At 35.8% G+C, this 27952-nt stretch overlaps 3 protein-coding genes and 1 long non-coding RNA gene across 5 annotated transcripts in view; 3 read left to right on the plus strand and 1 right to left on the minus strand.

Moving 5' to 3' along the window:
* The first annotated feature begins 725 nt into the window (after positions 1-725).
* aurkaip1 (aurora kinase A interacting protein 1) lies at positions 726-3703 on the plus strand. Its single transcript, XM_051879191.1, has 4 exons — positions 726-809; positions 2630-2725; positions 2808-3274; positions 3441-3703. The coding sequence occupies exons 2-4, from the start codon at positions 2674-2676 to the stop codon at positions 3558-3560; spliced, it is 639 nt and encodes a 212-aa protein (XP_051735151.1). The 5' UTR covers positions 726-809; positions 2630-2673; the 3' UTR covers positions 3561-3703.
* Positions 3704-5372: 1669 nt separating this feature from the next.
* Positions 5373-16684, plus strand: mxra8b (matrix-remodelling associated 8b). Its single transcript, XM_051880836.1, has 10 exons — positions 5373-5509; positions 6697-6723; positions 6814-7116; positions 7211-7312; positions 8571-9059; positions 14805-14963; positions 15113-15143; positions 15253-15323; positions 15717-15794; positions 15889-16684. Exons 1-10 carry the CDS (start codon positions 5491-5493, stop codon positions 15912-15914), a joined length of 1305 nt encoding a protein of 434 aa, XP_051736796.1. The 5' UTR covers positions 5373-5490; the 3' UTR covers positions 15915-16684.
* LOC127505355 (uncharacterized) lies at positions 10586-14678 on the minus strand. Its single transcript, XR_007927694.1, has 2 exons — positions 14494-14678; positions 10586-11960 (listed from the first exon to the last, which is right to left on the minus strand). It is a non-coding gene; the product is annotated as an uncharacterized LOC127505355 (long non-coding RNA).
* A 2798-nt stretch (positions 16685-19482) lies between the features above and the next one.
* The window catches only part of dvl1a (dishevelled segment polarity protein 1a), a 44041-nt gene continuing 35571 nt past the window's right edge, over positions 19483-27952 (plus strand). For both annotated transcript variants that reach the window (XM_051879087.1, XM_051879088.1), the window contains exon 1: positions 19483-19919. In XM_051879087.1, coding sequence (XP_051735047.1) covers positions 19750-19919 — 170 coding nt within the window. In that variant the 5' untranslated portion in view covers positions 19483-19749. The remainder of the gene's footprint in view (positions 19920-27952) is intronic.

Below are 27952 nucleotides of genomic sequence, written 5' to 3' on the forward strand. Positions count from 1 at the left end.
CAATTTATAGAAAATATGTATATGTATATATATATATATATATATACACACACACACACACAAACACACACACACACACACACACACACACACACACACACACACACACACATATATATAAATATATATAATTATTGTGTACATAAATACAATTTCCCCCATGTATCCATTTGAAATAGCTTGATATTCTCAATTAACCAAATGTTTTTTTCACAAAGGATGACATGTTTGACATTGTATCAGTAGCTACAACAGCACAGTTTTAATAACTACAGATACACGTCGTCATAAACCTGCACTATATAACGGAACAAAATAATATATTGACCAAAGACAAAAACAAAAGAAAACTGCATAGTAATTGTGATCAACTCTTGGGTTTCAGATGGTTGGGAAACCGCGCCACCCTTAGGAGAAACAAGCGAAATAGCAAGATGTGAGAAAAATACTTTTTTTTTTTTTCTTTTTTTTTTAAAATGCTACATCGTTTTAGAAGTTGTTTTATTAAAATGTTCTATTTTTACAGATGTTTTGGAATATTGGGATATTTTATTCGTTGTTATCCACGCTAAGCAATGACAATGATACATTTCCGTTTATATTTTACCATATTTTGATGCAATGTTGTTTAAACTTCGCAAAACAACCGTAATGATCTTTTAACAGACTTCAGCCATAAATGAAATAGCTGTTTCGACGCAGATCTGGATCGGAACCCTTTGGAGGTTAAATTTGTTGTCGGGGGAACCATCGTATATCAATGGACCGGAAGTAGACAGAGTCACATTGAACATTTTTGAACTGGCGAGGTATGTAATCTGACGGGAATTTTTAAAAACAGCATAAGAGTTGTCTGCTTGTTTACAGATGTATTCATATTTATATATTTATTAGGTTTTTGTTGTTTATATTTTTCCAGCGATGCTAACAGTTATCGTTTTAAGCTATGAAACCGGCTAACAGTTGCTACTAGTTTGAATGAAAGACCTTCCTCTAGTGTGAACTGCATAGTGTTATGTAGTGTGTAGTATATACTTTGACATTCCTGTCAGCACATCAGTTTTGACACTTTAGAGACAATGGTGATTTTTCTTTATTTACTAGTTTTACACTGGTTGTGATGTTTGCTGTTGCTAAGGCTAACGTCATAGAATTGTATCTTTGTTAATACATGCACATTTTCACGTTTTTTTGTTTGTTTGTTTGTTTTTGATACGATTAATTAAAAATTAAGCAAAACAAAAATGCTTACAGGTTATATTTACCTTTTTCTTTATTTCCCTCCCACTATTTCATATTATCTAAATATTTGTGGCAAATCTGCTGGTCGTGATGAAAACTACAACTGAAGGAAAGTCGTAATTTCTGTAAAAAGTACTAGAAATAATCAGCAAATGTGTTTAGATTATTATAGTTTCAAAATGTAATAAAACTATGATGGATTCTCAGTATAAAATCTGGAACAAGGGTGAATATACACCACCGGTCAAAAGTTTGGAATCGATAAGATTTTTAATGTTTTTAAAAGACCCACCAAGGCTGCATTTATTTAATTAAAAATACAGTAAAAACAGTAATATTGTGAAATATTATTACAATTTAAAATAACTGTTTTCTGTTTGAAAATATTGTAAAGTGTAACTTATTCCTGTGATCAAAGCTGAATTTTCAGCATCATTACTCCAGTCTTCAGTGTCACATGATCTTTCAGAAATCATTCTAATATACTGATTCGATACTCAAGAAACATTTATGATTATTATCCGTGTTGAAAACAGTTGTGTACAAGGATTCCTTGATGAATAGAAAGTTCAAAAGAACAGCATTTATCTGAAATACAAAGCTTTTGTAACATTATACACTACTGTTCAAAAGTTTGGGGTCAGTGCGAATTTTTATTTTTATTTTTATTTTTTTGAAAAGAAATTAAAGAAATGAATACTTTTATTCGGCAAGGATGCATTAAATTGATCAAAAGTGACAGTAAAGACATTTATAATGTTACAAAAGATTATATTTCAAATAAATGCTTTCTATTCATTAAAGAATCCTGAAAAAAAAAATATTGTACACAAATATTTTGTACAATTGTACACAATAAATGTTTCTTGAGCAGCAAATCATCATATTAGAATGATTACTGAAGGATCACGTGACACTGAAGACTGGAGTAATGATGCTGAAAATTCAGCTTTGCATCACAGAAATAAATTACATTATAAAATATATTCAAACAGAAAACAGTTATTTTAAATTGTAATAATATTTCACAATATTACTGTTTTTATTGTATTTTTAATTAAATAAATGCAGCCTTGGTGAGCAGATGAAACTTCTTTTAAAAACATTAAAAATCTTACTGATTCCAAACTTTTGACCGTATGTGTGTGTGTGTGTGTGTGTGTGTGTATATATATATATATATATAATAAATTTAAAGGCATTTTATGTGTTTATTCTATGAAAAGTAGCAATAAATAAATAAATGCTTTGTAAAAGGTTTTCAAGATGTAATGTGACCTTTATATAGCAAAGAAAATATTAAGTTCTGTAAAAATCATAAAAGTGCCTGTGGTTGAAGAAACACTCATTTGAAAGCTACACAACTGTGTGTTTTGTGTATTTTCAGCCCAGGATGCTCTTGAGGGTGCAACGGCCATAGGACTGTAAACCATGTTTCTTCCAAGGGTGGTTTCACGGCTGAACCTGCTTTCCAAAGTGTCTGGTAAGCTAATTACATTTTGTGCCATTAACACATTTCATTCTTTTAGATAATTGTTGTACAATGTCCTATACTTTTTTTTCAGGTTCGTTGCAGAACCAGAGCCAGGTGTTATGCAGTGCTGTGCAACACTGTCGTTCTACACGTTTCAGAGCGCTTCACTATACAAACAGATGCTTCACTTCAGCTGCTGACAACAAACTTCCACCTAAACTATGGACACCTCTTGAGCCAGAGTTAGAGGAGGTTCTTGTGCCCCGTAAACTATCAGTTTCACCCTTGGAAAGCTGGCTTTCTCTGCGCTACTCGCTCCCCCCATTGCTGGAGGCTTCTCTGCCTCTGGAAGAAGGTGAGATTGTGGGAAAATCCATGGTGCTGCCTCCGTTTGCTGTGCCATTACTGGAGGACGGGGAACGCGCAACACCACTGAACTGCAAGAATGTGCTGGAGATCCGACGAAGGAAGATGAACAGGCACAAATACAAGAAGCTGCTAAAACGGACCAAGTTCCTTAGGAGGAGGGTGAAAGATGTCAGGAGGAAGAAAAAACAGGTCAGTTATATTAGCAAGAGTGAAATTATATATATATGTATGTAATATAATATAAGTACATTACAATTAGAGTTTATATTATACAATTAGCATCTGTTACAAGAGTTAACATCTTACATTAACAAGTGCTATAATTATAAATGCATGCCATAACATTTTTTTACAGGCTAAGTTTGAGAGAGATCTTGCCCGAATCGTTAGACGAGCTGGACTGAAGAAAGCCGCAGATGAATGGACAGCACCCAAAGTCTATGTCAGACTGAGTCAGTCTAAAAGAAATGTGTAATTAACATCTGTGTCATTTTAAATATTTTTGACTTGTGTTTTTTTTCATAATACCATTCAGTCTCCCAATACTGCATTGGGAGCGAAACAGTGACTTGTCATGCATATGTACTTATTACTGCAATAAAAAGGCCTCTCCTCTGACCTCTCTGTGTTGTGCATTGTTTAAGAGCTCATATCCTCATATGTGAATGACTCAATCCGAACCCATCTACATTTTCTGCTTTTTGTTTTTATTTTTTATTTTAAAATCTATATTTCAATCTATTTTCTATATGCCAAGTCACCACTAGGGTGAAGCAAATCATCTCCCTGTCAACTTATTTTTATGAAATTTTAGAAATCATATTCTCAAGTCACCACTAGGGTGAAGCAAATCATCTCCCTGTCAACTTATTTTTATGAAATTTTAGAAATCATATTCTCAAGTCACCACTAGGGTGAAGCAAATCATCTCAGTGTCTACTGCATTTTTTTTTTTTTTTTTTCCAATATTGTTTTAGTCCTGAGGCAAAGGACAAGCCTCATTCCACACCAACTGCTATAATAAAGTATTGAAGATCTTTTGTATGTCTGATGCTATAGAATGACTTGTTAAATGTTCAGATATATTTTTAGTTAATTACAGTATTTTACTTACAGTACCGGTCAAAAGTTTAGAAACATTACTATTTTTAATGTTTTCAAAAGAAGCCTCTTCTGCTCATCAAGCCTGCATTTATTTAATCAAAAATACAGAAATAAAAACAGTAATATTGTGAAGTATTACTACAATCTAAAATATTGGTTTTCTATTATAATATACTTTAAAATATAATTTATTTCTGTGATGCAAAGCTAAATTTTCATCAGTATCATTACTCTTCAGTGTCACATGATCCTTCAGAAATCATTCTAATATGCTGATTTATTATCAATGTTGGAAACAGTTGTGCTGCTTAATATTTTTTTTTTTTATAACCTGTGATACTTTTTTTCAGGATTCTTTTATGAATAAAAAGTTTTTTCTTTTATTCAGCAAGAGTTATATTTTTAGAAAATATTTCTATTTTATATAAATGCTGTTCTTTTTAACTTTTTATTCATCAATGAATCCTGAAAAATCTATCACAGTATCCAAAAAATATTAAGCAACACAACTGTTTCCAACTTTGATAATAACTGAGTATCAAATCAGCATATTAGAATGATTTCTGAAGGATCATGTGACACTGAAGACTGATGAAAATTCAGCTTTGCATCACAGAAATAAATTATATTGTAAAGTATATTAAAATAGAAAACCATTATTTTAAATTGTAATAATATTTCACAATATTACTGTTTTTTTTCTGTATTTTTTATCAAATAAATGCAGGCTTGATGAGTATAAGAGACTTCTTTCAAAAACATTAAAAATAGTAATGTTTCCAAACTGTATATTAATTACTAATTTATTGTATAATATATACGTGGTTTGCCACCATTTTAACTTACCTTTTTATGTTCATTAAATATTTTTTAAACGAATGAATTAAATTGCAACAAAAAAATAGCTTTTATAAATGTATCAAAAATAGCATGTTTAATATTAATAATAGCCAATGTTTAAAATGTTTTTAGAAAGTTATTTTATTTGGTTTCGTTAAATACCTGTAGGCTATACATTTTCATTATGTAGATATAATGCTGCGTTCAGTTTTTTAATTCTCAGCAAAACTGTTAAAATCGGTGTATTTAAGAAATATTTGCAGTTAATGTGAGAGCGTGTAGTATTTCATGATGTTTAATGTTCTGGAGGAGGCGCATGTCAGTGGTCCAGACGAGCAGACGACAAAGATTTTGTTTTCAGTCGCTGGTCGACGAACATATGAGGTGAGGAGACAAGTCCTGTGAAAAACACGCTTTCATCGCGCACCAGATTTAACAATTATCTTCACCACTTTTCGGACATGTTTCTTGTGCGATTCAGTAAGTAGCCAAAACGATTTTTTTCTTTTAACTTTTCTTTTAAAAAATTTTTTTCCGACGATATTTTCACCTACACAACACTGAATGTTGACTTCTGTGTCGCATCCTTCACAGTAAATGTGGTATTGTGCATCAACTTTTATCTATTGTATTATAATTTGAAGTCTCTCATAACGTCTCGTGCTCTCTCTCTCTCTGCCAACTCTTATTTACTTTTTTTTTTGTTTGTTTGTTTTTGTTTTGTCAGGGTTTTTGTGTGTGTTTTTCTCATTTTGTAAACCCCGTCCCTCCCCTTATCTCTTTTAATTGTACAGCTTGATCTGATTTAAACGTGTTGTTTTGCTGTGTTAAATTAGGGGTTAACTCTGTCTAAAGTCTGTCATATTTATTAGTTATGAAAGAGTCAATTCCTCACTGTGATTCTGCAGCATCAGCAATAGTAAACGATGAAGTTTCACTTCAACATGTTTTACTTTTCAGGGCAAGTTAGCAGTGATTATTATATTTATGAATTCTCTTTCAGTTCTAGTAAATGAGTGTAAAACTTAGTCTGGGAATGAACAACTAGAATAAGTTTAATATCAAGTTGAATTTGAGAGGGGGGAAACAAAGTAATGTTTGAGTTTTGTTTTCCTTTTTACTCAGAGTTAATTGTATTTTTTCAATGTTTGGTAGTCTTCTTGTTTAGAAACTGTTATATGTATAAAGACAACTACAGGCTTTGGGGTTTTCTTTGTGGCCATACTTCGCTTTCCTGTTCTTTCTTTTCTTCTTTCTATAGATAGACAGACGGATAGCTAGATTATTTTCTTCTTAGACAACTTTTGCTGTACTTTTAGTGGTTGTTGTTGTTCAGAGGCCCTCAGAAGTCAGTATTTATCTTCTGAGTTACAGGCCTGACTGCTGAGAGGGAATGAATGGATCCTCTGTGCTGCTTTTTCTGCAAAATGTCTTTGTGTTGGCATAGCGGCAAATAAAACATTTAGTAATAAGTCCTTTACCCTTCTGAACTAAGTTTTAACGTGTCTGTATTCGCAATATGAGCACTGATAGATGCAAACAGTTATTTGGGCCAGATTTTGGTGGTTGAAACACCAACAGGACAGATGCCAAATTTCAGAAGATCATTGTAAATATGACTTGCATCTTCAGTAATTCTAAAGCTTGTGTTCTTGTTCTCATTTCAGTCTGCACTGCCTTGATCTTACCATGTGGTGAGTGAGCAACAAAACATGAACATTATTTGATAGCAGCGCTCTAGTATTGTTCATATAAAGCCATGTAATGTATGTGTACTTTTTTAGCCTGGGCACAAAACAGCATGCCGAGTGTGGTTGTGGAGGCGAGGAACCTTACTGTTCCAGCAGGGTCAGATGTTGTTCTGCCGTGTCATAACCAGCGGATGGTTTGGCGTCAGGATCGCCTGCGGGACCGCCAGCGCGTCGTGCACTGGGACCTGATCCGGAACCAACCCGATTACACTGTGGAGCGCATTTTAGACATGTTCTCAGGGGGGACAGAGCGCTTGTACAATGACTACAACAGGGGCCGAATTACTATTTCAAAAGATGCCTTCAGCGATGGAAACTTCTCACTAGTTATCAATAGTAGGTTCATCGTTTTAGACCATGTCCATGTCACTCTTTTTCATTTGTGATATTTAATACCTGCCATTCTTGTGTTGCTGTTTTGTTTGTGCAGACGTGGATGTGAATGATAAAGGTATCTATACCTGCAACCTACATCACCACTATTGCAAAGTCCACCAGTCCATTCAAATCCAGCTCAACATCACTAAATCACGTAAGAGAATAAGCCTGACATCTATATACTTAAAAACACAAGAATGGTAGCCTGTTTCTACCTCAAAGTAAACAATTAAGAAATAAATAAAAGTGATTGCAATTTTACGTCTCATAATTGTGACTTTATTTCCCTCATTTGAGACATTTTTCTTCTCAGTTGTGACTTTATGTCTTAGAACATGACTTTATATCTCTCAGTGTGACCTTTTATGTCGCAGTGTGACTATATGTGACCCTGGACCACAAAACCAGTCATAAAATTGAGATTTATACATCATCTGAATAAATAAGCTTTCCGTTGATGTATGGTTTGTTAGGATAGGACAATATTTGGCCAAGATACAACTATTTGAAAATCTGGAATCTGAGGGTGCAAAAAAATCAAAATATTGAGAAAATCACCTTTAAAGTTGTCCACATGAAGTCCTTAGCAATGCATATTCACTCTCAAAAATACATTTATGATATATTTACAATAGGAAATTTACAAAATGTCTTCATGGAAACATGATCTTTACTTAATATCCTAATGATTTTTGGCATAAAAGGAAAATCGATAATTTTGACCCATATAATGTATTGTTGGATATTGCTACAAATATACCCGTGCGACTTATGACTGGTTTTGTGGTCCAGAGTGACTTTTTCTCTCACAATTATGACTTATATCTTGCAATGTGACTATATTTTACATTGTGACTATATCACAATTCTCGCAGTATGACTATATTTTGCAATTTGGCTTTATATCTCATAATTGTGACTTTTATCTCACAATTTGACTTTATATAATCTTGCAGTGTGACTTTATATTTCACAATGTGACTTTTTAATATCACAACATGACCTTATATCTCACAATGTGGCTTTATTTCACCTTTTTTTATATTTTACATTGAGGTGGAAATGGGCTTCCATACTTACAGACATTTTTTCCATATTTCCGTGTCATTTCTGAGCCACCAAGTGGAGCACAAACATAATAATGAGTTTCAAACATCTTTCCCCAATTTTACACAGATGTTTTAATAAGTGCCACAGATTCACAGTGATTTTCAGCGGAAATTAATCTGATAATGTCTTTGTTGTAAGTGTCTCTGCATTAACTGGAATAGAAAGTATTTTAAATATTTTAACAGAAAAATAAATGACAGTTTTGCTTTAAATCATTGATATGCAATCTTGAGCTTTGGAAAAGCATATAACGTTATTATTGATATTGTTAAACTTTTTCATAAAAATGTCAAACTCTGCAGCTCGAAAGGAAAAGCGTGTCTGGGAGGGCGATAAAACCGTGTTTGTGGTTTTGGTGGGGAAGAGCGTGGTGCTTCCCTGTGTGAACCGCAGACAATTGTGGACGGACAGTCAGAGGGACGAGGGCCAGCAGCAGGTGGTCCACTGGGACTGGCAGGCTCCTGGAGTCACCCGTGACCGAGCAGACCGCCTCGTCGACATGTACGCTTCCGGAGAGAATCGGCAATACGGGCCGCTCTTTCTCCGGAATAAGATGAACATCTCAAGAGATGCCTTCTCCATTGGGGATTTCTCCCTGAGCGTCCATAACATTCAGCCCTCTGATAAAGGCCTGTATTCCTGCCACCTTCACCATCACTACTGTGGCCTACATGAAAGACGAATCTTCAGGGTGATCGTCGGGCCTTCTGTCCAGCCCTTGCCTCCAGCGCGCTCCTCTACTGAAGCACCGAAAACTCCTTCTCATCCTGTCCTGCCTGCTGATAACACACGTGAGAGAATATCTTTATGTTATTTAAGTCTTTTGTTCGCTGCGCCTTAGATTGTTTTAAATTTCAGTTTAAAAATTCAGTCATTATTTACTCTTATTTTGTTCCAAGCCTGAATGGTGTAATTTATTTTAATTGATTAGTTTTTTGAAGAATTGTAATGCAGCTGTTGCCTTTAAAGGGTTAGTTCACCCCAAAATAAAAATTCTGTCATTAATTACTCACCCTCATGTCGTTCCACACCCGTAAGACCTTAATTCATCTTCAGAACACAAATTAAGATCTTTTTGATGAAATCTGAGAGATGTCTCTCCATCCATAGACTGCCTTTGCAACTTGATCTTTGACATTTTTGACAAGTTCATAAAGAGGTCAGAAAACTAATCCATGTGAATCGAGCAGTTTTGTCCAAATTTTCTGAAGAGATTAAATCGCTTCAATTTAATTTAGGCTTTTACTCGCAAATAAACCTTGATCAGCGAACATAAACAGAAGCTCAACCGAACCTGAACGACAGCACGAGAACAAACCTCTTCTGGAAGCTCAAACATGCTGCGTAACACACAGGAATGAACCTCATTGGTTACGGAGCACGTTTGAGCTTCTGGAAGAGGTTTGTTCTCGTGTGTCGTTCAGGTTCAGGTTACGGGTTTGGAATTGTAATTACAAACAGAGATTGTATTATTATAGGGAGATGAGAGGGTCTGTATCTCTTACCATTGGAGAAAGCGTATCGGCTAACTTAATCACGTGCGGCACCTCTCAGCCTATCATGTAACAGCCTCTGGTCTCATTCCCTGCGGACTGCCACAGCCAGAGCTTTAGGTTTAGCCGTTATGCTTTTTTGGCTAAAGGTTGCAGGCTTGCCTTCCAGTGGCTTTGTTACAAAGTCCCTTTCAAGGAAAGTCTGTTCACTCGGCGGCCATATTTGCAACGCCTCCGGGAAGCTATTTCGGGCGTCCAACACCAAGTCATATCTATTTGAATGGAGGAATCCTGAAATCTCACAAACTGCTTGGTGAACTCACAATTAAATAGCATATTTCAAATCAACAAAGCAACAAAATCTGACATGAACTGTCCCATTAATGTTGTTTCATATGCTCAAATAGCTTTAAAAAAAGCTTATTTTTCAGGTTAGACGAGCCAATGCGCATGTGCAGTCCTAAGCGAGATTCTCAGGTTTCTGTGGCAACCAGAGCTTCTAACGGCAATCACCGATTGGCTCTTTTACTTAGAAGGCGCCATATTTACTAATAAGTAACTAATAGGAGTGAACAGTTTTTCTATATCTATTTCTATATCTATAGTCTTTAGTAATTAATGACAGAATTTTCATTTTGGGGTGAACTAACCCTTTAAAGTAACCAAAGGCTGTCAAGATGCAATAAAAATCACCATAAAAGTAGTCTAAACAAATTGTGCAGTATATTCAAGTATATTCTGAAGTCATACAGTAGCTTTGAACCAATGCCATTTTGGTGTCTATGATGTTGACTTTTTGTAAATTGAAGTAAGCTAGATTTGAGTTTTTTTTTGTGAACAATTGTTTTTATTGAGTAAAAATTTAAATAAAAATACTGTGCTGAAAAATTACAAGACACAGCAGTGACAAAAGTATAGTGAAGTACCTAATCAACCATTAAAAAAAAAAAAAAAAAATACATGGATATAAAATACAGAAATAATTTTACATCAAAAAGAAGAAATAAAGGATTTAACAACATCAAAAGTAGCACTCCAAGTCTTTAAAGTTTTTGACTTTGCTCCATGAATACGAGCTGTTAACAGCTCCAAAGAAATAATGTCCAGCAAAGATAAGGGCCATACCTGCCTGCTCATTGTATGTGGAGGAATCCAACGACTGACTAACATTTTCTTAGCAGCAGTGAAAGCAGCTAAAAGTAAGTTTCTCTGTTGCGAAGACAATGGCAATTCCGAGAAGTTACTTAGGAAGAAAAGTTCTGGAGTCAAAACCATATCTTTATCTAACACGAATGATATGTCATGAGCAAGCTGAGACCAGAAAGAAACGAGTGCAGAACTAAGCTAGATTTGAGTTTTGAAGTAATTATCAGTGAATAAAGATGTACATTTTAAGCTGTTTTCTGCACAAAGCTGTTCTATTGCTTCAGTAGACAAGACAGGAATTCAGTGCACAAGTTGAATGGATGACTTTAATGGTGCGGTTTCTTGCCCATTTTGGTCATTATGACCACATGTTTTATGATTGCATGGATCTGTCTAATGTCTAATGTCTTTTCCTTTTCTGTTGCACTCCAGATTAAGATTTAAAGAAAATAAATTTCTGAAAAACAAAGCACTTTTCACTCAACATGTCTGTGTTCTCCTAATCAGCTCCATTGCTCCTCCCTTTACATGCATATTTGGGTTTGGGGGAGGAATGTTGCTTGAGAACTGGGCTATGTTTACTTCCTCTCTTATTCTCTCTGTTCACTTTTTGCAGCTTGGTCTTCTCCAGTCTGCAGTGGCAATCTCTCCGTCTCTCTTTCTGTTTTTTCTTTTTTGAAATGGCTTTGTCCTTCAGTCTTTGTTCAGGTCGACTCACACCAGTCATGTTGGCTCTGTCCCTGCCGTCTGTGTTAGAAAACTTTTGTAAAGATGAGTTTGGACGAGTGAATGTTTTCAACAGAAGTGTAGTGAATAGGTCATAAAGGAGGTGGGGGAGGTTTTATTGGAAGACTGCTTCATATTTTCTCCGTTTAGCAATGGCTGAGCTCACTTTATAAACTATTACAGCCCCACAAAAGGTCACAGAAATGTCTTTTCTTTCTCCTGTGTTTGCAGATTTTACCATCATTGCTCAGACAATATTCCCCTTCTTGTATTGGCAATGGGCTGTTTTCCGACATGAAAAGCCACATCTGTACAACATCTGGCTCGCTGTAACATGAAAGCGCAAAGGGGGAATGGTCCACGTTAGATTCACATCTTACGTCTGTAAACATCTTGCCCCAGTCCACTTTAAGTAGAAAAAGATGCCACAGTGCCAATCATCTATCTTATAGATTTAGTGTATTGTCTGAATGTGACCTTGTAGTTCTTAAATTTGGAAAAACAACAACAAAAAAACTATTTTTTTTTTCAAATATTTATAATATCTTGCTATTTCATATTTTTATTATGTAAAGGCAATATTTAAAGATTAAATATCCCAAAAATGTAACAAATTTGTAACTTTTCAGTTTTTTTATTTCACTCAACATTTATGAAATACCTTTAAATATTTAATTCATAATTCTAAATTATATTTAAAATATCTTCAATTAAATATTGTTCATTTTGAGGATGTTAAACAATTTTTTTTTAACCTTATCAAAATCATTAAAAATTTGGAGCTGTAATCTAGAGAGGTTAGTGCACATGAAGCAATTTAAATGTGATGACTTTTGCTGTGTCCCAATTCAGAGGCTGCATCTTCCGAGCATTGCTAAATGGGACCTAGCCTACAAAGAATTGCTATTTTCGCCTAGCAACTGTGATAACTGCTGTTGACGAGCGTCAGTAACATTTGTACTGGACTATTTTAAAAGTTTTATTAAACTATCTGAACACAGATTTTACAACCGGTCTAAATATGGTCACCTTGGTCCATAATAAAGAGAATAAACTATCTATAAAATCGCATTTTGTAAGATACAAGTCAACATTTGAACCGCTTTTTTTTTTTTTTTTTCATTTGTATTGTTAGATATTCTAATAAGTTGAAACCCAATACTTACATTTAAAGGGACAGTTCACTCAAAAATGAAAATTTCTTCATTTACTCACTCTCAAGTTGTTCCAAACCTGTATGAATTTCTTTCTTCTGCTGAACACAAAATAAGATATTTAAAAAAAAAAATTGGCAACCATATTTTTTTTTTTCTCTCCATACTATGGAAGTCAATGGGGTCCATCAACTGTTTGGTTACCCATATTCTTCAAAATATCATCTTTTGTGTTCAGCAGAAGAAAAAAAAATTATGCAGGTTTGGAACAACTTGAGGGTGAGTAAATGATGAAGAAATTTTCATTTTTGGGTGAACTATCCCTTTAAATGAGAGTATTGGGTAACCCTAACACTTCAGTATTACACAAATATTATCAGTCTAAGCATGTGTGACTCATTGAATTCCTCATTATTCATTGTATTGAGACACACTGACTCATGAAGTAATCATAATGTCTGTTAGTTTTGGGGTGAAGATGTTTTTTGTGTTGTTAAAGGTGCAATATGTAATATTTTCTGGCCGCTAGAGGTCACTAGAGGCCTATTCAAAACAAAGGCGTAGCTTGATGACGGCAAGTTTCTTGGGACATGTGGTCTTCACCTCACAGCCGGTGGAAAATAATCGGGATAGGACTCGGGCAGAAATCATGTTCATGGATGAGATTATTAACGTTACTGTAGTATGAAGCAAAGCAGGACCGAGTGTTTTGGGAGCTGAACGAGGCCGCTGGAGCGATTGCGCAACACACGTCTCACGAGCAGCCGAACTTTTATTATGATACAGTCGCCGGCGCTGCTTCCGCTTTTCCAGTCATAAGTATGAGGTAACACAGCTCTGTTTATCATATTAGATACATTTGAGTGCGTTGAAAATGATGTTATAGCGTTACTCTGTGCGTTCGCTCGGCGGCTGCTGTGAGACACTGTTACACACTGCAGTAAGATAGATCGATTTTAGAATATCATATTAAATGCTGGATGGCTTGTGTTGATAAATAGCATGCAATTAATTTTAAAATGTATTGTATGATGGAGAAAATCCTTACTGTTACTAAAAATAAAGCTGCATCTGATTATGCTATGTTAGCTACTTCACAAAATAGTGTTTTTCTCTGAGGCATGGTAAAGCATGGTACTCGCAAAAAATCAAGAAAATTAGATTTAAACAATAAGACTAAATGTGTTGCGCTATATAACAATAATTAGTTTTCTGTCTATAAATATATCAAAACAGTTGTTCCCTTGTCTTTTAAAACATGTAAATATTAAAGCGTCTTTGGTGTTTCCATGGTTTGTACAAAATAAAACCGGAAACGGAGGGTAACGCGGGTATGACGCAATTGACAGGCGACTCCTCACACGTCCCGGAGCCTTGGTTAAAATTGCAATTTTCTCACAATTTACAAATAGTTGGAAACATTTGGGATATTTTAAGTACTCAAGTGAACAAAATATATAACACTGGCCTAGTGGTTTTTGGATATTTTACTGCAAAATTCTTACATATTGCACCTTTAAGCCAAAAACCGGATTCACAATACTGTATAACACACAAACATCAGTATTCAGTGAGTTTGTTTGGTTTATTTGATCTTAAGAGCACTACTGACATGCAATCTCAGAGACTGTGGCAGATTTAATCTAAATTCTCCCTGTTGTTGTTGGGGCACTAAATAAATGGAAAATGTCTCTAGACAGACTGACCATGAAGTAGTGGTACTTCTCTCCGCCTGCACTATCGCTTCCCGTTCTGGTGGTTTGTGTTTTTTTTTTTCTCCATTGCTGCGGCATGACATCAGGTCTGGAACTCATTATGCCTGTTTTGACCATGAAACCCTGTCCCTCTCCCCTCTCGCCTGCCAGGTCTGGGTGAAAAGGGAAAAACAAACAAGTAATTTGGGCTTTTCTGCTTTCTTTCTTGCCTTTTAGTACAGTGTAAAATAATTAAGTGTTTTAAAATCAGATATTTAAGAGTTCTCATTCATCTGTTCCTCTCATGTTCCCTTTGTGAGCAGATACAAACAGGGTGGAAGCACCTCACGTCCTCAATGTAATCCTGCCTGAGAATCAAACTCATCTCCTGCACCAAGTGGGCTACATCCTGGCAATCTTCCTGCTGCTTCTCTTAATGCTCATTGGCATCATCATGACCACGAGGCACTGCAAAAAGAAAGGTAAGATGATGTGGAGTGGAGTGATGATTTTATAAACAAGAAAAAGAAACCAGTGTGGCTCAAAACGGCAAACTTCCCAAATAAAATTGATACTTTTAAGATTATAGGCTTGGATCTCCTTTTGACATTTTATATAATATCTGTTTCAGGGCTTGAATTTGAGGTTCGAAGGTCTGAGCGGTAAGGATTGAAAATAATCTCTCCAGTGTTTTTGAGTAAAATAAGATTCACAATAATCATTTTACACTTGCTAATACATGAAAAGCATAACTTTTGTTATATTTGGAAGTGGTCGCAGGACGTCCATTGAGCTCGATGCCACAGAACTGCAACCCTACAATCAGGAAGACTTGCGACTGGGTAAGCGCAACCACATTTTTCCATAATTTTTCAAATTCTTTCATTTAGAGTTGAAGTAGGTCATTTAAAAATGAAGACTTTATGAATACTTGCAAAATCACCAGAACAGATACTGTTACTCTGTAAAATCTAGGGGAATTTGATCTGGTATTTTGCAAGAACTTTATTTTTCAATATTCTCAAGAATGACTACATTGACATGGGGCTTTTTTTTTTTTTATTATTGGTTGATTGTTGTTTTTTAAAAAGGGATTTTGTAGAAAAATATCTTTTTTAAGAGCTGAGTGTCTCACATCTGACATATGCATATATTAATAAGTCTGATTTATCATATTTTTCATAATATTTACATAAGCTTTTATTGATGAAATCCTTGTTTTTGTTCTTCTTTAGACTACAAGAACAACATAATGAAAGAAAGGGCAGAGGCAAACAACTATCCCTCTCCAAAAGTTATTGATCTTGACAGAGGTAATGTCGTCTCAATTAGTGAATCTCGTTCCGGACAGATGCATTGTGATGTATTTACATACACTTTCTCTTTCTTCCTCTCTCTCACCTAAAGAAATGCAGAGAATGCCATGGAAGTGATTCAAACTGCGCTGCTGGCTGGTCCAGAGTGTACTGATTGAGAAGAGATTCAAGGATTTTACATTTACATTGAGAACAGGAATGGAATTCTACAGCATAATTAATGGTTACATGGTCTTATAATACTCAAATTCTGTTAATATTGGTAAGTCAATTTAAGTGAAATCATTTTTTTTTTAATCATAAACGCAGTGTACCATAATGGTTTAACAATGGTATTCTATTGAATTAAAGTTACACATATGCAAAATGTGGCAAGACAATTTGCTGAATTCAGCATTTGGTGATACTCTAAAATTCTGTGTGGTAGAACCCACTGTAAGTGTCTGAATCTGAATGGAAATTAATTATAAAACTCAGGAAGCAAACAAATAGCTGTGGCTTCAGGTCTAAATAGTCAAAGACGGTACACAAGTGAACCTCAAAGGCAAAATGTACTGTTCGTGCTATTCTGATGTGTATCTATGTGTTATGTTTCTTAGGAATTTTGAGTCCTCTTGACCAGGACTTTTTTGGTCCATTGTCTTTTTTCATTCTGTTTCACAGCATTATGTAGAGGGCACAATTGCAGTTTATTTGCTTTTGCAATATGAGCATTTTTCAATTGTCATCATTTTTCCAGCTATTTCCTTGGTCAGTAATTCTCATTTACATACAGTATGTTATGAAGCATTTATGCAGTAGTTTTTATTTGATCTGGAGTGTACATTTATCTTTAAAGTTTGTATAGAGGACCAATGTACAAATACAATAAAGTTTATTCTGAAATATTTTGTGTGATTATGATTAATTAATTCATATATGTTCTATATTTCTATAATTCTATATATGTTTATACAGTATATCTATCTATATATATGTGTGTGTGTGTGTGTGTGTGTATATATATATATATACTGCTCAAAAAAATTAAAGGGACACTTTTTAATCAGAGAATAGCATCAAGTCAGTCAAACTCCTGGGATATTGATCTGATCAGTTAAGTAGCAGGGCTGTGTCTCCCAGCACAGTCTCAAGAGCATGGAGGCAGTTACTCTAGGAGAGCTGGACAGGGCCGTAGAAGGTCCTTAACCCATCAGCAGGACCGGTATCTGCTCCTTTGTGCAAGGAGGAACAGGATGAGCACTGCCAGAGCCCTACAAAATGACCTCCAGCAGGCCACTGGTGTGAATGTCTCTGACCAAACAATCAGAAACAGACTTCATAAGGGAGGCCTGAGGGCCCGACATCCTCCATTGTCAGACCCTACGCTGGTGCAGTGGGTCCTGGGTTTCTCCTGGTGCACGACAATGCCCGGCCTCATGTGGCGGGAGTATGCAGGCAGTTCCTGGAGGATGAAGGAATTGATACCATTGAATGGCCCCCACGCTCGCCTGAACTAAATCCAACAGAACACCTCTGGGACATTATGTTTCGGTCCATCCGACAGCGCCAGGTTGCACCTCAGACTGTCCAGGAGCTCAGTGATGCCCCGGTCCAGATCTGAGAGGATATACCCCAGGACACCATCCGTCGTCTCATTAGGAGCATGTCCCGACGTTGTCAGGCATGCATACAAGCAGGTGGGGGTCATACAAACTACTGAGTACCATTTTGAGTTGCTGCAATGAAATGGACATCATTTTTTCACTTTGATTTTCGGGGTGTCTTTGAATTCAGTCCTCTGTAGGTTGATAATTTTCATTACCATCAAACGATGTGGCATCCATTTGTTCCTAACACATTACCCAGTCCATATCAGCATAGATATCCAGCATGATATTTTTCCCCATTGAGATCTGATGTGTTTTCAAAGTGTTCCTTTAATTTTTTTTTAACAGTGCATATATAGAGAGAGAGAGAGAGAGAGAGAGAGAGAGAGAGAATATAGATAGGCAAATGTTAATATCCACTGTTAGCAATCTCAACATCTTAACTGATATAATATCAGTATTTTGTAGTAAATACTTTTGTTTTACCAGCCTTATGTAACTTAAGTAAAATAAAAATACAAATTGATTTATTCTACTACTACTACTACTACTATACTAATACTAATATACAGTATACTGTAGGTTTTACATTCTGAGAATGTAATCCAAAAATCCAGTATTAATATATATTTTTGACGAAAATATTTGCTTTAATCCAGGATTGAGGAACACTAAGCAATTTGACTGCATTAGGAAACTTGTTAAACCCACAAAGTCATCCAACTTACAATTATTTACTGTGTACTGTAAATGTTGAGAAGTGCATTTCAGGAGGCAAATATTTAAGTACAAACTGAGCTAAGAGGAAGAATGTCCCTTGCAAAAAGATGTTTTGATTGACACAGTCAGTGGTGTTCTTCAGAATACTGAACTCCACTAGTGCAGTAAACTCAATTTAATTGTCTTGTGCAGTGAGGTGAAGTGTGAGTTGTAGAATGTGAGCATTGAGTTTAGCCATACCTATTAACTCTGACTTGGGCCTGGTGTTTGCATCATTTTGGTAGGCCTGTTTTGTATGTTTCCTAAACAACCATCAAATAACTTCAGGAATACAGGAAGTATAGAGAAGGACAGAGCTGCCCCCTGCTGTTAAATATATATAACAACTCAAATATCTGAAACTGCAGATCCTTTCTGCAGAACTACAGAACATTGTACTTTTCTGTAGTTTTATTACATACACTTTTCTGTCTTCTGAGCATGTTGTCTTTATAAGGGTTGCCAACTCCTTTTTCCTGCATTATATGGAGACTTTTATTTAGGCCTGCTGCTTTGCCATATTTATTAAAACTACAGTATATACTGTCTAATGTGTGCGGTAAAGTACTCCATTATAAATCCTAATGCTAAATGTACTGTATATTGTATATCGATTAGTATTAGATTGTTGATGTGGCTTTGGCATTGTCACATACAAAATAGACCCTGAAAATGTCCTTTTTACCTTTTCCAACAAATGGTAAGTGAAAACATGCTTAATCATCAGGAAGTCAAGCTATTATTTATATAATATTTTCTAAAATGTTTATAATAGTTATATATTTATTTTAGACTATTTTCATTTTATTTTCTTCAAATACAGTTTGAATTGTGATATTGTAATAAAATTGTAATAAAATAACATTAAATTTAAAAAAGCTATGAGAAAGATTTGTTTTTTTTTTTTTGTAAAAATGCTAGAAGCTAATGTACACGATAGCTAATTTTATAGAAGCTGATGTGATTAAAAGTTGTTTCTCATCGGATGGTAATACAAATCTAGTATTTATATTTGATTGAATTACTATAATTTGTTTGAACAATTTAAAATTGACCTTAAAACATTTGGAAACAATATGAAAAAGAAAAAACTATGCATCTGTTTAACATGAAGAATTTTTGTTGCTTAGTTCTAACTTTATTTAGCTTCTGAAATTTTGTTTACTAATGCGTTTGGAAAACCTGTTGTATAAACTTTGTAAGAAATGCAGTGTTTTAACAGCTGTCGCCTTGGCCACATCAGCTCAGTCAATTGACTGCCGCTAGAGGGCAGCCTACCTCCACGAGAAACCTGAAATGGTAGAATATCCTGAACTCCAGCTCATAGGGATGTGAACCGTCCCTTCCTGTTTTACTGGCTATCAGAGAGAAACATTGACGCCGTAATAGAGACGCGCAGGCTTCGATTATGTCTGGAACCGCTCTCTCCGTCCAAGACCAGGATTTTTGTTTGCCTACGTGAAACCGGCAACCAGCAATGTCGCCTTATAGCGCATATAAGACACTTGACGAGTCATAGTCTACAAATATATATTTTTTATCGCGCTACTACAACCCTTGCTCCTTCTTCTGTCAATGATTGTCCTACCCATATAAGCCTACTCATGGCGGAGACCAAAATTATATACCATATCGACGAAGAAGAAACCCCTTATTTAGTGAAACTGACGGTTTCTCCGGAAAAAGTCACGTTGGCGGATTTTAAAAATGTCCTTAACAACCGTCCGGTCAACAGTTATAAATTCTTTTTCAAATCTATGGATCAGGATTTCGGGTAAGTAGGGGGAATTATGATTTGCTCATATTGTAGTGTGTGTTGGTAGCCTATTCAACAACCACGATCACACCCATCATCGACTCAGCGTTATGGCAGCCTCATGCCTTATATACGCTATCAAACCTGGAAAGCATTTAGAACGTTTGATTGTTCGTTGTGACGTTGCAACATTGTTACATTGTAGCTGCTGGCACCTGCTTTGAACCCGTGTTCTAAAGTGCGCGTTCCTGCGCGGGTGCGTGTGCTCGACTCAGAACCCACCACCAATGTGGCAAGCCGTCATAACATTTAAATGCCCTTTCAGTGGAGTCCGAAATATCGTAATTACGAGTTCCGAGCACAGAATGACCAAGTGAAGCTGTATGTGGAAAACTCTGAATTCTACATGATACACGAGTTGCCAAGTTGAAACATGGCAGGAATACTGATTAAATTATTTTACATATTTTTATCTAAAATCTATATATATGGATCAGTGAGCAGAAAGCAAGTCTGTAGTGAATGGTGTAAAGTTAATCACCCAAATTTCACGGTTTTCTTTATGTACAAATAAAACATTAAGTTGTAATACCACGATAGAAATGAAAATTATTCATCATTTTGAATTGAGGTGTAGTTGTTTGGGTTTACTGTTCCCAATATAATTCTTTGTGCACTTGAAGCCAGCATCCTTACTAACTAGTCTTTCATTGTTAAAGGTACATTTATTTAATTACTAGTAAGTATTTCTTTTTCATTTTTAAGTTTCAATTTCAATATTCAATGGATACTAGTAGTGACTAGTAATTTTTTTTAAATCAGTCACTTGTAATTATTACATACTGCTACTTATTCCTTTACTTACTGACTTCTCCTAATAGTGACCAGTAACTTTTCAATTGTCACTGGTAACAAATTACAACTTATTTCTTTTTTTTCTAACAGTTACTAGATTCCTATCTGAACTGCAGGTGACCATAGAATTCAATAACAATAACATTGTTTTTTTATTTTTATTATTATTATTTTTTTTTTGCCATAACAGTGGAAGAGGTTAGTAGCAAAAAAAGAAGGCCTACTAATATCTGAAGAAATTCTGAACTACTAGTGACTAATAGCTTGTTTGCAATCATGTGGTTCTGATGACGCGCGAAATTCAGTTGGAGGGCTGGAAGTAAAGAAACAGAATGGAGGACATAGAGGAAGAGTCCCTATTGTAGAGGTTTAGATACCATTTCAAAAGATAGATATAAACAGAAAATCACCACATATGTTGGATGTGATCCTTATGTTATGAAGAGGAGTGATTTTTCTACTGAATTGAAAGACTTGCCTGCCATCGAGGAGGTAGATATAGAGAATGTGAAGCTGTCATCACGCCGCGTTCAGTTCTAGTCTGGTTTGTTTATATCGCGCTGCTTTTTTGCTAGTAAGTTTAGGGCAGTATTTTGATTTTCTGTCGTGATTGTAAAAAACATTGCCATCGTAGGTCATTCATGCTGAATCGAGAATTGCAATAGGAACTTACATCATCGTTCAGGGAAAAAACTGGACGGTGTAATACAATTTTCGCCTTTCCTAAAAAAGTCTAAAAACACTAAGGGAAGCAGGTTGAGGAGGGGACGGGAAGATGCCGTCTAATAATGTCACCGATTAAACCCACTGCCTATCACTCAATAAAATAATCACACTGATGAGTGTTTTTGAAAGTGTTGTATTTTGTTTGATTTAATAATTAACATTACATTTGTGAGTATGACTCTCATCGGCTTGTGAATGAGCATAACTTACACGCAGCCTCTTCTGCGTGTTCATAAGCTTCTATGAGTTTGATTTTGGTTGTCATTTGTTGAAATAAATACAAAAAATACAGTGTGTCGGTGTCTGTCCGCTGAATGCCCCTCCGATTCTCCTCTGTGGTCATACATTTACACCCTTCCAACAAAGAAATGCATCGACTTCTGTCAGCTTGTTGAACACATTTTTTTATTTGGACATTTTCTACCATATGATGGCTGAAGCAGCAGATAGCACTGTTTTCACTGTAACCAGATCAAAATTGTGAATGGAATTCTACAAACTGTAAGTGAAAACACCAAATGATCATGCAATGAGATAAAATAGCTTCCCTTCCCTGCAAATGATACCATGAAGAACGTGAATATTTAACCAAGTCAAAAACAAAAAGGTAAGCAGGTATCCATATTAATTTCAGCATCAGCAGACGCAAAATGCTATTAAAGGTGACAACTTTTAAAGTTAAAAAACGATAAAAGTTCATTGTGGTTTCTCGGTTTGATCGATTTGAGCAACCATAAACGACACAAAACATGAATTTTGAGTTTGTGATAGTGATTCCTATATAAAAAAAAATCACTTCCTGCCCTCCAGCTGCATTTCGCGCCACAGCAATGACGTCAACAACCTATTGAATAGATACTAGTCACAATTGAAGTACTCGTATCTAGTTATTAGTGAAATTGAAAAAAGATACTAGTTACTATTTGATTACTTACTGGTGATGTAAAAAATAAGTACTAGTAACATAATAAATACTAGTTAGTTTTAATGAATAAATGTTAAATGGCTTGCCACAACACCACACATGCACTGCAACAGAGCTAATTTTGTCAACTCCAGTCGCATGCTTAGAGTTGTCCACATGGTGCAAATATATCATGGTTGTTTCCTAATGCAGTGTCTTGTGTTGTAACTCCATTTGACAGTGACTTGTGCTCTGGTTTCCCTCGAGCTTGGAGCTTTTGTAGTTAAGGCCTGGCCTTCAAAGGCATTGTAATAGAAAATCTGAACATGACATGACAAAGTCAGACTGATTTTGTAAAGGTGACAGCACCATTTGAGACTCTAAAACAAACACACTCTCATATCACCCAGAGGGGAGAATTATATTAATTAAAATTGACTGCCATGTTAGACAGGTATGTGTGCTCATACCCTGACTAGTGTTGACCAGATCAAAGGAAGACATCAAACATAATCTTTAAATCCAATGAACATCTCGCAGGTCCTAATTTGTTCAGACTGCAAACTCATTAATATAGCAGAATTTCAGTAATTTTCTGTCACTTCAAAATCACCAGAAGACTGAGGTTAGTTGAGGGGAAGTGAAAAAGGCTGTGAACCCGCAGCTGTCAGGCAGAACTGTCACTTTCTAATTCGTTGGTGTCACCCAACATGAATGGATTAGTTTCCTAATAATTCCAAATGGCAAACAGGCTGCAGATAAAATGAGCAGCTGTCATTTCAGCTTTATATTATTCTGTGATTGTTAAAACCATTTTGAAATCGAGTCAAATTTGAGAAGTGTTTATATTCATTCACAATAGTTCTGGTGTTTTGAGTAGACAATATTCAAACAACATTGAAGCTGTAATACAATAAAATAAGTTTATTCTATCAGAAAATGATTATTAAACAGAAACAGCCTGCTATACATATTACATGACATTAAATGTAATTATAATAGCTATAAGAATAGCAGTGAATAAATACAAGCAATTCATTTCTCGGTAGATACAAACACCGCATAATCAAATCTGGGTGGCATTTGATGTTTTTTTTTAATTATGGTTGCTGCTAGAATCTGTAACATAATTCTTTTTTATGTAGTCATAAACAGTCTTCTGGCTGAGATTGTCATTTTTGGATGAGTTACTTATAAATTATTTTCTTTAATTCAGTTGAACTGACTAAAGGCCCGTTCACACCAAGAAAAATAACTATATTAGCATCCACAGACACCAATGCATTATTAAGTTATATTTATTATAAGTGCATGCTGCAGTAATGTCTGCTGCTTTAAATGCTTGAGCTCTTTAAAATCATTAAAGCTTGTGTAAAACTTTGCAACATTTTCTATTTTTACAGTTTCTTACATTTTTGGGTTTATATAATGATTCATTGCTGCCCTTTATCCCCCCCCCCACTTCCCAAAAAAAGGTTTGTTTTTATACTACTCCTTCTGAAATGACTAGAGAGGCATAATATTAACCAGCAGCCGAACAGCTGTGTAGCATTGTTTTAGCAAACATTTGGTTCGGTTTCACTTTTAACATCTTATCACGATTCAATCACTTCCTGATAGATAAAATCAGGTTTCACCTTACATTTTTTTTCTCGCTGATTATCATTTTTTGTTCAGAAATACATCACATTATGGAAGTAAAAAGGTTTGCGGATGGTATTCCCTGTTGATTTTAAAGAAACAGTGTTCAGTTGTAGTGTCTGCTTATATGTAATGTCATGATTGGATAAATAGATGGATTTGATCTAGGCTTCCCATGTCATGTTTTAAGGCATATCTGGATCCCTTATTTAGGTTCAGAGATGACTGTCTCATTTGTTCTTAAAATACACACACAAACAGGCACAGATGTTTAGTGATGTCTTGAATGGAGCTGCTCCGATGCATTAGGGAATGTGGTTATTTGTCATGATTTTAATTTGAAGGCCTCTTTAATCCTACATAGCTGAGGCTATTGATCTGCCACCTTCATCAGATGCTTTTAAAGGGTTAGTTCACCCAAAAATGAAATTTCTATCATTTATTACTCACCCTCATGTCGTTCCACACCCGTAAGACCTTCGTTCATCTTCAGAACACAAATTAAGAAATTTTTGATGAAATGCATTTTTTTTAATCCCCCATAGAAATATTATACCATCATTCAAGTTCCAGAAAAGTAGTAAAGACATTGTTAACACATGCTGCGTCCCAATTCGCCTACTTCTACTACACCCTAAAAGTATGTACTCTTTTTGTGAACAAAAAGTACATACTTCTGAGTGTGTAGCAAAAGAGTAGATAAGCTTTGGGACATACTATCACGTCATACAATTGCGTCTTTGTTCTCTCTCGCATCCTGTCGCCGTAAACTGGCCTGTCAATCATCTTACATCCTCCACCACATTTCATTTAGTTTATTTCCTACCGTATCGGAGAGAAATGCAGTAGCACGTTGATCTGCAGTCGCGGGTCTTTCATGTGGAGAACTCTCCTCATATGCATAATGATACATTTAAAAGTTAATGGCCAATCGGACATTTATAAAAGTCCACATTGGTTGCAGATGAAATATAACATGGATAATATTAAATAAATATTTTCTATCAGGTTAAAACTCAAACCTCTCACCATCAGTTGCGCATATCCGCCATGTTTTGTAGTTTTTGAACGAGCATGTTTTGTAGTCTTTGTAAATCTACCGGAAATAGTAGACCATCCGGGGACTTTTGGCATACTCTTTTCAACATACTATGCTTTGGGACACACTTATTTTAATCTCACATACTATTTAGGATGGATAGTGTGGACATTGGGATGCAGGGATAGTCAACATCACTACAGTGGTTCAACTTTAATGTTATGAAGCGACGAGAATACTTTTTGTCCGCAAAAACAAAACAAAAATAACAACTTTATTCAACAATTTCTTGTCTACCCTGTCATTCTACACTGTTTACATTGAGCACTTCCAGGTTCTATGTCAGAACGCCGGCTCAGTATTGGCTGACGCTGTTCACATGAGCAGCACGACGCATGCGGGTGATGCTGACGCAGGAGCCAGCCAATAATGAGCCGGCGTTCTGACGTAGAACACTCTGAATGGAAACAGTGTAGAATGACATGGTAGAGAAGAAATTGTTGAATAAAGTCGTTATTTTTGTTTTGTTTTTGTGCACAAAAAGTATTCTTGTCGCTTCATAACATTAAGGTTGAACCACTGTAGTCACGTTGACTATTTTACCAATGTCTTTACTACTTTTCGTGACCCTGAATGATGGTAATTATGTTGCTTTCTATGGGGGATAAAAAAAAAAAAAAAATCTTAAAAAATAACTTAATTTGTGTTCAGAAGATGAACGAAGGTCTTACGGGTTTGGAGTACTTAAAGGGATAGTTAACCCAAACATGAAAATTCTGTCATCATCACAGAATTTTCATTTTTGGGTGACCTATCCCTTTAAACTCCCATATGCACCACAACACATGTTGGTGTTCAAGCATGACCTTCCAAAAAAACTTGCTTTTCCTGTTAACATAGGATAGTTTACTAACAGTGTTGCTTTCCTGTCACACCTAGCACTGAGTGCTCAGTTGGCCCTGGTAACCGTTGAAGCAGATTGCGAGAACAAACAACGATTGACCTTCAAAGCCAGACTGCTATGGTTTACTAAGTTCTCCTTGGCAAGTAGCAAACTTGGGCCTACACACTGAAAAAATTGGAAAAATTTACACTCAGAAATTTCCAGTAAATTTCACAATTAAGTACAGCATGTAACATTTCGAGGTAGAAAGATTGAAATATTATTCTCTTGTAAAACATACTGAAATAATATTTGTTTTATTTACTACTTGAAAAACCTTTTTTTACAGAGTGCAAATAGGATACTTTGAGTTTCAGCATGCAGACTACAAAACTATGAGTCACAACTTGGATCGGGACACATTTCAGAACCATAAATGCGTTCCAGCGGGAGATGATTTATTTTGCGTGCAGCTAAATGCGGCGAATTATTTTTAGACAGCCTTGCATTGTTTATTCTTCAACCATTCATGAAGCAGGAAGAAATCCAACCAGTACAAGTCTTGTGAGATCTCTCACGCTCAAAAAATGGTTTTTAGGCCTCTGTAATGTGGGCTAGTTAACATTTACATTTCCAGATCAGCGATGAGATGAACCGATGAACTCTGGGATGGCGTAGAGACACACCCCTTATTATCACATCATAACTAGCCTTACAGCATCCAACATAAACATTGCTAATCCCACTATTACTGCCATAGATCCCCACTGTGTGTGTTCTCCGTAATAATAAACAACATTCTGCTGCTTCTGATAATATCTTCTGATACTATCCACAACAGTCTGTTAATACCCCTGTAAACCTTTGCTCAAAGCTTTGAGGATAGACAGCAGCGGCAGACACCCAAACACCATCTCTCTGAGGGCTGATTTGTGAGAGTTACCTCTGTTGCACTGCTGCTGCTGCGTGTGATTGTTGGATAACATAATCTTAAATGAATCTGATGTGTTTAACAAGATATCAGTGGAGCATATGAATGAAGACTGGGAATAATGCTCCAGATGGATTTCATTCGCATTTAAGTACCCTCAGTACACATTGCATACAGAGAGTGCTTGTGTTTTAACTAATGGTTACTCTGTAATTGATTCCTTGGTGTCAGGCCAGGTTGATGTATTTTTTATCAGACCCCCACTGTCTTTACAGAAAGATTTCAGTTGTGTTTAATTTTTAAAGTGCTGCTGTCGCGTGGGTTGTGCGGAAGGATGTGGTTGGCGTTTGACTGGAAGTGATATGTCACTCTGTACTTAACAGCTTGTAGGTGAATAATCTCATGGTCTCATTCACTGGCTGATTATCAGGCATTAATCGGACTGGGTTGGCCCTCGTCTCAGCCTTGATTATTTGTTATAGGATCGCACTGAGCTGTGCCGCAGCTCATAGATGGAACGGTCCCACAACACAGGAAATCCCTGAAGTAGATAAGTGATATCATGACCATGTGGTTGCTAGTCAAAAAATCCCTATAGATTTCTGAATGAGGGCATGTGCATGGTCATATTGAATTTCATCTGTTTGACCCTTTTTAGTAAGGCTGTTTGTGCTACAAACATGAATTGTACTAGGGCTGCACAATATATCATTTTAGCATCGATATCGCCATGTGCGCAGAACATCGCAGAATGTGTGATGTCACATGATTCTCTCGGTTTCAATTGCAAAGTTTAACCATCATAGAGCGAAAGTTTATCATTTGCACATGCTGTTGGTCCTGTCAATTTAAACATTCAATTGATTTTAAAGGGTTACTTCACTTTCAAATGAAAATTACCCCAAGCTTTACTCAACCTCGTGCCAAACCATCCTAGGTGTATATGACTTTCTTCTTTCTGATGAACACAGTCAGAGTTATATTAATAAATATGCTGAAGCATCCGAGCTTTATAATGGCAGTGAACAGGATCAATGAGTATGAAGCTGAAGAAAGTGTCTATATATCATCC

Source organism: Ctenopharyngodon idella, chromosome 22, assembly GCF_019924925.1.
Source record: "Ctenopharyngodon idella isolate HZGC_01 chromosome 22, HZGC01, whole genome shotgun sequence".
Lineage (NCBI taxonomy): Eukaryota > Metazoa > Chordata > Actinopteri > Cypriniformes > Xenocyprididae > Ctenopharyngodon > Ctenopharyngodon idella.